The following is a 12,784-nucleotide window of genomic DNA, read 5'->3' on the forward strand; positions in this document are numbered from 1 at the left end:
AAGTTAGAGAAGTAAAATCTGGAAACAAGATCTTAGTACTGTTTGGACGTTAAGTATTTTTGCAGAACTTGCAAAATTGTGAAACTGTACATAAATATGATTTATTTTGTCAAACCAGTGTAGCAGAATCCTGTTTGAGCCTCCTAGTCCTAGTGTTTACAAATCTTTTCCAAAAAGAAAACATTGTAATACAGCATCAAAAGCATAAGAATTGTAAGATAAAGCAGACACGTCTATTATAGACAAGGTGGTGAACAGTGGCGGAGCCACCTTATAGGAAGGGGTGTCAATAACCCCCTTTGCGAGAAAAATGCACTGTGTAGGTAGGTAAAAAAATAAATTATATGTACATATACTATGCAATGGTAGATCTACATAGAGTTATGGGTGCTCAAGCACCCATTGTCTTTATTCGGATTTAGTATATTTGCATAGGCAATTAGCAAAAAATTTAGATAAATAATGAGTGAGCACCCATAGCTTAATTCGTTTACTGTCTTTTTTCGAAACTCTTTTCGACGAGCAGCCATGACTTTAAAATCTTAGATTCGCCACTGATACTATGTATTGACTTTTCTTAATTTCCTAATATATTTACTTTTATATATTTTGACACCTCTTAATAAAAATTTTGGCTCCGCCACCGGTGGTGAACAACCCTTTGGCAACCAATGCAGCAAATTACCTTGAGCAATCAATTTAAACTTTTAAGTGGGTGCCAAAGGAGCTCTCCTTCTTCTTTTTCTTTTATTTAATAATTTCGAAAAAGAAAAAAGAAGCTCCTTATTCCTCATGTTTAAGAATTAGTATCAGATGATGTCTTCTCTAATTTTTCATTACAAATCAGTGGCAGTTATTTACCCGCGCCTCAGAAACACAACACTGACAGTAGCATCAAACTGCAAGTGCGTGCAGCAATGGTGATGCTGATGAGCAGCATCTCATCCTTCTCTCTCCTCCCTCTCAACCCAAACCTCTCCCCCATTTTCTCTCCGGCCAAACTCAACCGCTCTATTGATTATCAATTTAGGATCATTTCTGGCCGTGGGATAAGACACGTAGTTGTACGGGACAGCAATCAGACGGCGGAGGTTACTTCATCTCCTTCTTCTGATTCTGTTACTGATTTGGAATCGGCGTCGAGTGTAGTGAGGAAGTTCTATGGCGGAATAAATAGCCGCGATTTGGACTCGGTTGAACAACTTATCGCTGAGAATTGTGTGTATGAGGACCTTGTATTTCCTCAACCTTTTGTTGGCCGTAAGGTTAGTTATCAAACTGTATTAGTAGTTTTAAGTTTGATGATAATTATTCTCTCCATTCTAACTTATGTGACTCTATTTCCTTCTTAATCCGCTCTAAATTGGAAACAATATAACTTAAGCTTCACATTTTCACTTATTGAGAATCTTTTATAGCCATACAAATTTTATAGCATATTTCAGACCACAAGTTTACACTGTATATTCAGAGGTTTTATTAAACAGTAATGCAGGTTAAGTATATTTATTTATGTCTCATTCAAAGTTAATTGGACTTCTGGGTTCAAAGGACTTATTGACTTTGATGATACAACGGAGAAGCTTTTTGGGTGATTTTAACATTTGTTTTGATTTTCAGTGCTGTTACTATATGGGTTTGTTCCCTTGATGTGTTTGGACTTACATTCAGGTGTGAAATTTGGGATTTTGGCACCTTATGATTAACTAGCTGGACTTGGGATGACGGGAAATAACATAAGTTGTGTCATATATGTGCTGTGTAGTTCTTTAGATCTCCACGTATATCATATTGCGGACATATATATATTTTTAAAATAAATCCAACACCTCAAGTCATGCTCAGCCGAGAGTCTATCAGAAACAGCCTCTCTGCCCGTTCAGAGGTAGGAGTAAGGCTGCGTACATCTTACCCACCCCAGACCCCACTTGTGGGAAACTACTGGGTTTGTTGTTGTTGTTGTAACACCTCAACTCATGCTCACTTGTGGTGATGCAGGGTTTAGCATTGACCGCTACCTGTATATTAATACCAAAAAAAAAAAAAAACACACATTGGAGGGGCACATAAACATTACCTTCCAATCCTTAATGAAGATTGTACGTACTCAACCTTTTTAACAAATGGTGGTGGGTTAGGAAAACTAACTACCATATTACTAAGATGGAAGGACCCCTTCCATCTACAATTGATCCTACATAAGTAGATTGTGAGCAACTTCATAAATGAAAAAAACATAAGTAGATCGTGAGCATATTCAGTTTCAATGAAGATGCATATATGTTTGATAGTTAGTTGTACAGACCTTTCGGTCATGTTCAATAAGAGAAGACTGAAGTTAAAACTGTTTCTACATTGTTCAAGCTTGAGCATGCCATTGAACCTGAATCTGCTTAACTATACACTGTACACCACCTCCATAATTCATCTTATCCCTTCAACTCCTTAACTGTGACCTTTGTCATTCAATTAATTTCAGCTTATTTATTATCATGATGGTGCTGGATTTTAAGGTTCACCAAAACGCAGCTCTAACTTCCCCTTAGTCTTGATGTGTACTATTGTCTTACCTAAAATGGGTTCAGTGTGTTGAGGACAGGATATTATGGGGATGCCAGATCAAAGCTGCAGGGAGCCATGCCTTTCCAATAGTCCCTCTCCCCCAAATTAAGAGACAAAGAGAGATCTACACAACTAAAGATAAAAGACTTATTTCCCGTGCATACACCCTTAAACATAAACATGCATTCGGATATATGAAAATTTGTCCCTATTCTAGCTAAAAATTTCACTTCACTTATGCTGTTGTAACAATTCCCAAAGACCCTTCAGCTGACAGGTTTGTGCCTCTTAAGGTTCTCTTTCTAGATTTTGAAAGTGAAAATTTTTATTCTTTTAATTCTTTCATGTACTAATTTTATTGATTAATTAATGAACTGATCCTTAATTCCAAACTAGTTGGGTCTTCCAGATAAATCCTATGAATCCACTCCACTGGGCCATTTCTTTCTAGTATTGAATAAGTTATCTTTTGATACGAATTAGAGATTCTCTAAAACTAGAGGTTCTCCAAGGCGAGATCTCATCTTTATCCTATACGTGTGTTACTTACATGCTCTATTCATCATTTTTAAGCTAGAAATTTGTAAAATTTCAAATATGTTTCGAATGATGAAGTTATCCATGTTCAAGTTCACTCAAAAATAGGTCAAACTTACCATATGCAAATTTTACAATGGAGACTGTACGTAATTTAACTCGCATCCAAGCCTGTTTTTGTTCTTGTTCGTACCCCTGGAATATTAACTGCTTTTCTTGAAAGGACATGAAATACGGTTGGCTTCTCTATTTAGCATGAAGAATGCTGTGGTAATAAAAAGATGATTACTGGAACTGCTTTTCCTCTCGCCTTTATCCTTTTGCTTTTTATAAGCGAAGACTTTGCCTTGTTAGTTAATTATCGTTGTAAATAGATTTCTATGTGTTGGTGTGTCCATATCAGCTAAAAGCTTAAATTTTTAGATGAGGTGATCATACACTTTATTATGGTATGGAGCCAAATTCATCCCTGATGTCGGGTTACCTGATGATGGTCACTCATGTTATGTTACTCCACACTCCAAATGTCCAATTCTTGACGTGTGCGGGCATGTCTAAATCCCATGAGTCTATAGGCTATAGTTTTCTTATATAGTCCTGGATAATGTTCACTAATTGAACGAGCTTTAGGGTTGAGTTAGACCAAGGTTCAATTTTTTTTTTAACACTATGCTTACGTTTGATCACCAATTGTCACTGCAGGCGATTCTAAACTTTTTCAAGAAGTTCACTGACTCGGTTGGATCTGATCTGCAATTTGTTATTGATGATATATCTCAGGAGGATTCTTCAGCTGTTGGCGTCACTTGGCACTTAGGTGTGGAAAGAGCTTACCATGCTTTGATTTGTTTTCCATATTGTTTACCAGGAAGTTGGATCTTCATTCTTCAGTTTAATTGATTTTGAATGTGAAAACAGAATGGAGGGGAAGACCGTTTCCTTTTAGCAAAGGATGCAGCTTTTATCGATTGGAAGTGGTGAACGGCCAGAGGCAAATACTGTGCGTAAAACAAAATCCTTACCAGTATAAAATGTTGGATGTGTTTTTATGCGTTATCATTCTTTTGGCTACTTTGATTTTATGTAATCTGTAGATAGAATAACTTCATTCATGAAAATATAAGAGCATAGTTATATGTCCACTTTAGTCAGAATACAACAACAACAACAACTCAGTAGAATCCCACTAGTAGGGTCTGGGGAGGGTAGAGTATACGCAGACCTTGCCCCTACCCCAGAGGGGTAGAGAGGCTGTTCCCGGGCGACTCTCGGCTCAGAGACAAAAGATCCGTAACGTCCACTTTAGTCAGAATAGTGGTTTATTATCAATAAAATCAACCAACTATTCTTCAATCTCAAATAAGTTGGATTCTGCTTTATAAATCTTTCATATCTATTTTGCTCCGGTCAGATGCCTACCAAAGCGAACATGTTCCAACAAATTCACTATTCAAAGTTCACTATAGTCAGGCTATTTTTAACTGGTGGTCAACCTACTGCAACTCTTTGCTTTTATTCGGGCTTGGAACTGACTATATGTTGCAACACATAGATGGAGTATAATTTTTCAAATTCATAGTGACGAAAACTCTCTTGGTAGAAATGCCATCTCCTCATGCTCTAAAGTTAATGTTCTTTTCTTTCAGCATGTGATGTATATGGACGTAGGAATGACTTCTCGATTTCATATTTACTCTTGACAGCTCCTGGCATATTTTTTTATGTTTCTGTATTTGATTAACAGCTATGTAGTCAAAATGTCTAAATATCTCTTCCAACAAAAACAAGAAAATCACTGTCTTAGGGTTATTAGGAGAACGAAATCTCATGTCTGGACTAAATGTTGATTTTCTTAAGCAGTTACGGCAGAGACAGTGTGGAACCTGCAGTCAAGCCTGGGGAGACAGCATTGGTATGTATGTTTCCACATAAATGGAAGTGTCTAAACTGGCAAAAATCATTTATCTATTGTCTTGATGTTTGTGTATTTGCATCGACAGCACAGTTCAAATTAACGTCCCACATACATAAGTCTACTCTTAACTTTTTGTGCTTTGCCATAAATAAGTCCCGGAAATCATTCAAGGGGCTGAGATGGCTAATAGAGTGGTCAATATATGGCTAAGGGACGAGCGTTTCATCTCTATTATTTGTCATCTGAATCTCAAATCTCTCCAAGTAGAAAAAATATTTCCTTTCATAAGTTTGAGCTTTGATTACATGTTCTATTGGCATACACATGGTTATCCTTAAACCCTGTTGCCTCTCCCCAAAGCAATGGAGCACAATATTGCTCTCACATCTATAACTTCGCATTGATAAATCAAAAGAGGTAAGTTGCTGTGTATTCCTTCAATGGTGCTTGCTGTGCCAAAGACCCTCTGGCCGGGATGATTTATGCAGTGATGTATATTTCTCTGCTCTTTTGTAGTTCATTTTTTAATTATTTTCCCTTTTACATCTCTACGAATCTTATCAGGTTGCCATCAGAGGCGTGGCATGGCTGCTGCAACAATTTCCACAATTGGCAGATCGGTTCTGATTGAAGTATGATTGGTCTTAGAAGATTGGAGTAAATTTATGAAAAAAGATAACGTCATTTCTTGTAACGTACTTGTAAACCTGAAAGGCCTTATTAGTATGTACATAATGAATTTGTTCATAGTTAAAATTTCCATCTTGTATACAACTAAAGAATAAATTGATCTTACATTGCGAGGACACAAAGTTGAAAAAAGATGGCAAAATGCAAATCAGAAGATGTGTTGCAACTTTTCTTCTCTGCCTCTTGTCAAGAACTATAAATAGCTAAAAATTGTGAAAAGACCAATCCCCTGCTAGAAAACAGAAAAGGAACGAAAACAAAAATCTTTTTGGTTTTGCTTGAGTAATCCTAAATGGGTAGAGTAAACCTCATATCACTAGTTTTCCATTTCATTGACGTGAATATCTTAACCAAAGAAAATAATCACCACCAAGAAAAAATGGTGTTAGGTTTATAATTCAACGGCCGCGGGCTGTCATTTTTCTTTAACTATTTGTACCCACTAGGAACTGTAATTTTTCGCTCCTTAATCAATTCATATTAAGAAAGGAAAATTTATTTCCTTTTTACCTATTTTAGTGATGCAAAATCGAGAGAAAGCGGGGATGGGGGATGGTCCCATTTTGTGAAGAAAAAAACATATACACACTAATATAAATTGAAGGGCCAATCTGTTCTAGCTTGTGGTTCGCTTAGGATTGGGCTGCAGAGCCTGTTCTCGCTTGTATTTTGAAGGTCCTTTAATGAAAATGTCAAGCCCATCCTAGCCCATTTAAGTTTACGCCCGCTAAGGTTTGACGTACCCTATTTGGTCGCTCCATTTATGTTGTACCCACTTTTTCTTCGTGCTGCTACTACTACTCGGTGTTTGCTTCTTGCTGCTGCTACTTCTTTGTGGTTGCTTCTTCTATTCTTCTTTTTTGTCTTAAAACTGAGATTCAAACTTTGAGTTGGTACTTGTAGACTATAGTGAAAAAATAGAAAGCCACCGTTATTAGAGAAAACTTGCTCGATGGTGACCTCACTGAGACCGGTGAAACGGACCTCTTGAGAGATAGAAGAACTTCAAATCCCGATTCTGAAGTTGCATCGAAGAGATAAAAGAACTTCTTATTTGATTCTGAAGTTGCACTTTGAAGCGATAGAAAAACTTCAAATCCGATTCCAAAACCCTAAAATTGTAACTTTAGATGCGACTTCGATGCGAGTGTTTTTCAGAATGGGTAAATTTTTGTGCATGGTAGCCTTAAAATCGGGTATGTCTACACCTCCCCCGTTTTGACACCTCTCTAGTTAAAACCCTCTAGTACTGGTTTCCAACCCTCAATTGGTAAGAGTAAATTATTAACTCTTACATTCAATTCTTACGAAGAATCTTGATGGAACGTTAGCTCCTTCGAGCCCTCCCCCAAAATTGTCTAAAGTGTTAGAAATGAAGTAGGGTTGAGCATTACGTATCTCAAGTCTAATACTTAGAAAAATCCCCAAAAACCATTGGTTTTCCGCGCAAAGTGACAATGCGTCGTGCACTTAGTACACCCCAAGTTTCTACGCATCATACTGACTTTGTGAAATTGTGTGACTTTGATATATTAATGACAAAAATGTGACAAACCGTTTGATCGATTGAATACTAGATTTCTTTGTTACTGACTTTACTTCATATGGCATAACGAAATGCTTTCTAGAATAAGAGCGGTGCATCTTTGAAGTTGCCGCATGTTTCATATTTCTTTCCCTTTTCTTAATTTTTCAATTCTTCTTAGTGCTATCCTCAAGTCACTATAATTAAGAGCGAAATATAAGAATTTTCTTTGGATAGTTTTTAACATGTCTTTTTAGTGTGATAAATGTTCAACCGGTCCTTTTCTTAATTTTTCAATTCTTCTTAGTGCTATCCTCAAGTCACTATAATTAAGAGCGAAATATAAGAATTTTCTTTGGATAGTTTTTAACATGTCTTTTTAGTGTGATAAATGTTCAACCGGTCTTACACTGTAATATCCTATCAAAGTTTTAGTTGTTTAAAATCCTCATCCAATTCAAACGTGCAACTTTCCCAAATAACACTTGCTTAGAATTCTTACAACGAGTAGTGCCAAAAGCTTACATTTGCTTCCTTTTTTAACATTAATTAGGAATGGTGATCCTTCTTCTCATTTCGATTTTATTTTCAATCTAGAGGATTTACAAGACTGATATTGAAATTCATCAAACCCTGTCTGCAATTTGCTATTAACATGCACGAGCCAATGAAACATCACACAAAATCAGGCAATTGTTTATTGGAGTTTGAGTTGTGTACTTACAATGTAAAATACGTTTACGTTTAAATTCCACCGTATTGCAAATAATTTTACAATATAAATCCTTATTGAAAATGTGATGATCAATTGTTCTCTTGGTCCTTAGTTACTATTCTCATAGTATCAAGATATGATCCCTGACCAAGTTGTCGACTAAAAAATCCCTTGGCGTAATCAGTAACAGTACCAATGTGCTTGAATTTTGCTGGATTTTGAGGAGTGATGAGGCTTTCTGCTGGACTTAAATTAACGTCGCTTCTCGGTTCGAAAAATGTTGCAACAGAGAGTCTCTCCTTATTTGGATTGAAGACTGGTCGATGTTCAACACTTTTATAAATTCCATTTGTCAAAATCTATATATTCAACAGCACTGAGAAAATTAGAATACTAGCTACGCCTACGAGTAGAGAGCTTAACTTCTCTACACCGAAAGCATATAATTATTTTATTCTACTATCAAGTTAAGTAACTTATTAACATACCAAGTAATTGTTGTTCATAGTTAGTCTAATATGATAACCTGAAAGATATAATTAAAAACCTGCTACAGCAATAGATTAAAACACACCTATAAAATCCAACAAAGAGTTTAACTTATCATCACAGTATACAATTATTGTACACTATTAGGTTATTAAATTACTTACAACATTGTAAGTCAAATATGATAACTTGAAAAATATAATAAATGAAGTATAATATGTTAAAATACAATGATACTTTGCATTTTCAATGTGTAAATGTTAAATCCAATTGAAAAGCGTTTAACTTTTTTGCACTAACAATGTACAATTAAGTTAACTTCTAACATAATATGTAATGTAACTAATCATAGTAAATCTTATATGATAATCTAGAAAATACATTGGTAATACAAAAAAATTCTACTAATCTCAATGTATAAACGTTAAATCCAATTGAAAATAATGCTAAAATTTTCAAAAAGAATTAACCTAATTAAATAGTTGTCCACCCAACTACTTAAACTAAAATTAATCGCTGAATGTATAATATATAGATAAATCATGTATAATATATGTATATCGGCTAAGAAAAATAAACAATAGATTCGGATGGTTAATTGAGTAAAGATCCCAATGTTAATATTCTTTTGTAAAATTACCTCTAACATGTCTGCAATGTTGACAACAAAGGCATTAGGGAGAGGTGTAATTGGAATCCAAGCACCATCTTTCTTAATTTGGAGACCTTCCACTTCATTGAGTTGAAGAAGTATGGTCAAGCCAGCACCATCACTGTGGGGGTTTAGTCCCATAACAACACCTGGTTGGGGACATTTTGGATAGTAATTCATTCTCATTGATTGTTTTCCTCCTTCAAAAAGAGCACTCAGATCTTCTTCTGCCTTCATTCCTAGTGCTTTGGCCATTATGTTAAACATTTTCATGGCAAGCTCCTTCAGTTGTGTTGAGTATTCTTCTAGGGCATCCCTTCATGAAATTATAAGAGGATGAATGTCAATGGCAGAGAAGTTTTAGAAATATCGAGTACCGGAGAGGCAGATTCAGGATTTGAAAGCTTATGGATTCCTTCATTGACTTCAAGTAAATTTACAATAATAATTGGGCTCACGATCAAATATTTATAGATAATGAGTGGACTTCTTAATGCATTTTCAAATATACCCACTTTTGGGGCCACCATTGAAGTTATACCCGCATTGCAATTTTTTTTTTGCAAAGTGTACCCACTCGGATCTGAAGTAGTTCAATCTCTCCAATGCAAGTTCAGAAATCAAATTTGAAGTTCTTATATCTTTCAAATGCAACTTCAGAAATTCGAATATGAAGTTCTTCTATCTTTCAGATGCAACTTCAGAAATTCGAATCTTAAGTAGTTAATCTATTGAAAGCAACTTCAGATTTCGAATCTTAATTTTTGAAACATAAACTTGTTATTCGAATTTCAACTATCCAATACACAATTCAATGCACAAATCTAATCCAAATAAGCTCAAATTTGAAACATAAATTTCAAATATCATAAAGAACAAATCTCCATCATCAAATTGTCAAAACAACAACAAATTTAACAAACTCATTCTGCAACTAAGAAGAAGAAGAAGAAACTCTAAGCACAAAGAAGAAGAAAATATCATAAAAGAATAAGAGAAAAGTATATGTATATAAAGTTATCCAAAAATTGGGTATCAATTAAACTTTTTTTAATAAAAGTAGTACAAATTCAATGGGTGACGCAAATTTCGAGGCCACGTGAAAAATTTACAAAGCTACTGAATTGTCGTGAGCCCGCATGTTGAACTCTAGATTCGCCCCGGAGGTATGAATTTTCTTTAAACTAATTGAGGGCAAGGGTGAAATTTTTTAGTAGAAATATCATACTTCATGCATTTTATATAAAAGTGTTTGGCTGGACATAATATTTAAAAATGGAAGGGAAGATTAACTTTTGACAGATAAGGTAAATATGTATAATATACTAAAAATGTTCTAAAAATTTATGCTCCTAAACATATGATATATTTATCTATATCTATACTATACTATATTAAAAATACGAAGGCCTTTAATAAAATGCCGTCGTCTATTTATCCTTTAAAAATAGTATTTACATTGGACAAACTTATTATTTAATTATTTCTCAATTATTTAGGAATAGCCATTTAATTAATTCCTTAATATCTAAGGAATGGTCATTTAATTAATTTCATAGTATCTAGAAATAGTCATTTAATTATCTTCCTAATATTTATAAACTTAATTTTTCAATTCTTTTAGTTCTAAAAGTCCTGCATTTTCAGCTCTTATAGTACACATTCCATATTACTATTTGTTGTTTTGTTCGCTTCAGTTTTCTTATTATTATATTATTGTTACTGTTTATTGCTACTGCTTCATTTTTTCCCCTTTTCTTGAGCTGTTGGTCTATCGAAAATAGCCTCTTTACCTTCACCAAATAGGGGTAAAGTCTGTGTATACACTATCCTGCCCAGATCCTGCTTGTGGGACTACATTGGATTTTGTTGTTGTTGTTGTTGTATAACTTAAACACATTGTTTTATAATATTTATGTAATTTATAAAAGTTATGTACTTACTAGTATAGAGTACACGCGTAAGATGTGTACTAAAGACTAAGAATATAACTATAAAGATTACTACTATAGGTAGCATTAGGATGCTAGATTTATGTAGTTTGAAATATAGAAGAGTACCATTTTTTAGATAAACTAAAAAGAAAAACAATATCATACATAGTGAAATAAAAAATAAAAAAAGAAGAGGATATTTTAAAAAGAGGGAATCCCATGATTATATAAAAGCTAAAGTCAGAAGACTGCAACCAGACAAGGATACTATTAAATCATAATTTCCGATAAACAAAGTTGTCATTGTCTAGACGTGATGAATTTGATGGATACGTAATTATTTACTTTTTCAAACCCAACTTGTCACTTCTCGTTTTTCAAGAGTTAATTAATCTTTGAAAATAAATGAATTAAATTTATACAGTAGTTTAAAATTAAAATTTAAAAACTGTATGAAAAGTATTACAATTCGCAATTCTTCATATATCAATATAGCGAAAAATACATATTAAAATGTTATTCAAAATTCAATTATTTTGAATATCGATAAGCAAGAATTGGTAAGTATTTTGAGAACAAAGGGAGTATATAAAAGTAAAGAGAGAAATATGTGATGTACCTTAATGAGAGTGGAAATTTAGGAAGCAAATGAGGTTGTCTCAAATGGGTAGGCTGAGTAACGAGGTAAAACATGCCAACCAAACTCTCTATTTTTTGATCATCAGATTCAGATGAGACTAACATTTCCCCATATCCTTCCAGATTCCCTACTTGTCTCTCAAATTGCTTCTTCTCTTCTATCGGTAAATTCAAAAATCCTTGAATTTCTGACCTCACTTTCTCCAATAGTGAACTACTCACTCCATGATTTATCATCTGAAATTTATTAATAAGTAATTAAAAAATGTGTTTTCCGCAATGATCTCAACCAAATTTTCTGATAATTGAATACCTGAAAGAATCCCCAATCTTTGCAAGCAAGATGCAGCTTCTGAAGCTCTGTATCATCATCTCCATAATCAGAAAACAACTTTTCCATATCAATAACTGGGACTTGAGACAACAACGATACGTTGGAGACTATTGGTTTCTCTAGATCATTGCATACATATGATGCCACTACTACATCTTCTACCTTCTCCTTTTCCTGCTCTTCAGTGTATGGCGGCATTTTTTCCCTATTTGTTTTTGAGAGCAAATTAAATGAGGTTAAGTGTTGAAGTAGTACGTGTTTTATTGGCTATACATACTTCTATATATATATGTATGTTAAAAGGTCAAAGAATGTTTTATAATTACTATCATTCTAGTTGCACCTAACACATTATGATTACACAAACTTTTGCGTTTAGAATAATTGCGGACAATAATTATGTCGCTCGCACGCCATGGCTTGGAAATTAAGAAACTTAAAGAAGCACGAAAAAAAAATTAAAATAAAAATATTCTTAAGACAGTATTAATGTATTACTAGTTTTAGTGTATGTATCAATAAGTAAGATAAGGTATTAAAAATAATATATTTTTGTGCGTGTATCTCATATTATTGGTTACACAACTATATTTTATACTTCAATACCACACCAGAAGGGGGTGATTTGTGTGGTACCCAATTTTTCGCTTAACTTTATTATAGAAGGACCTGATTCTTCTATGTGTTCCAACCACTACTGTTGCGGAATAATAAGTACAGAAATTAAAGAACACAAAGATATTACGTGGAAAACACCTGGCTCAAAAGGTGAAAAAACCACGACATACTTTC

At 34.2% G+C, this 12,784-nt stretch overlaps 2 protein-coding genes across 2 annotated transcripts; one reads left to right on the forward strand and one right to left on the reverse strand.

Moving 5' to 3' along the window:
- Positions 763 to 5,855, forward strand: LOC109223445. Its single transcript, XM_019387756.1, has 5 exons — positions 763 to 1,265; positions 3,802 to 3,916; positions 4,018 to 4,099; positions 4,960 to 5,011; positions 5,579 to 5,855. The coding sequence occupies exons 1-5, from the start codon at positions 918 to 920 to the stop codon at positions 5,639 to 5,641; spliced, it is 660 nt and encodes a 219-aa protein (XP_019243301.1). The 5' UTR covers positions 763 to 917; the 3' UTR covers positions 5,642 to 5,855.
- Positions 7,898 to 12,260, reverse strand: LOC109223446 (protein SRG1-like). Its single transcript, XM_019387757.1, has 4 exons — positions 11,972 to 12,260; positions 11,639 to 11,895; positions 9,074 to 9,401; positions 7,898 to 8,303 (listed from the first exon to the last, which is right to left on the reverse strand). The coding sequence occupies exons 1-4, from the start codon at positions 12,188 to 12,190 to the stop codon at positions 8,034 to 8,036; spliced, it is 1,074 nt and encodes a 357-aa protein (XP_019243302.1). The 5' UTR covers positions 12,191 to 12,260; the 3' UTR covers positions 7,898 to 8,033.

This window comes from Nicotiana attenuata, chromosome 3, assembly GCF_001879085.1.
Source record: "Nicotiana attenuata strain UT chromosome 3, NIATTr2, whole genome shotgun sequence".
In the NCBI taxonomy this organism is placed as follows: Eukaryota; Viridiplantae; Streptophyta; class Magnoliopsida; order Solanales; family Solanaceae; genus Nicotiana; species Nicotiana attenuata.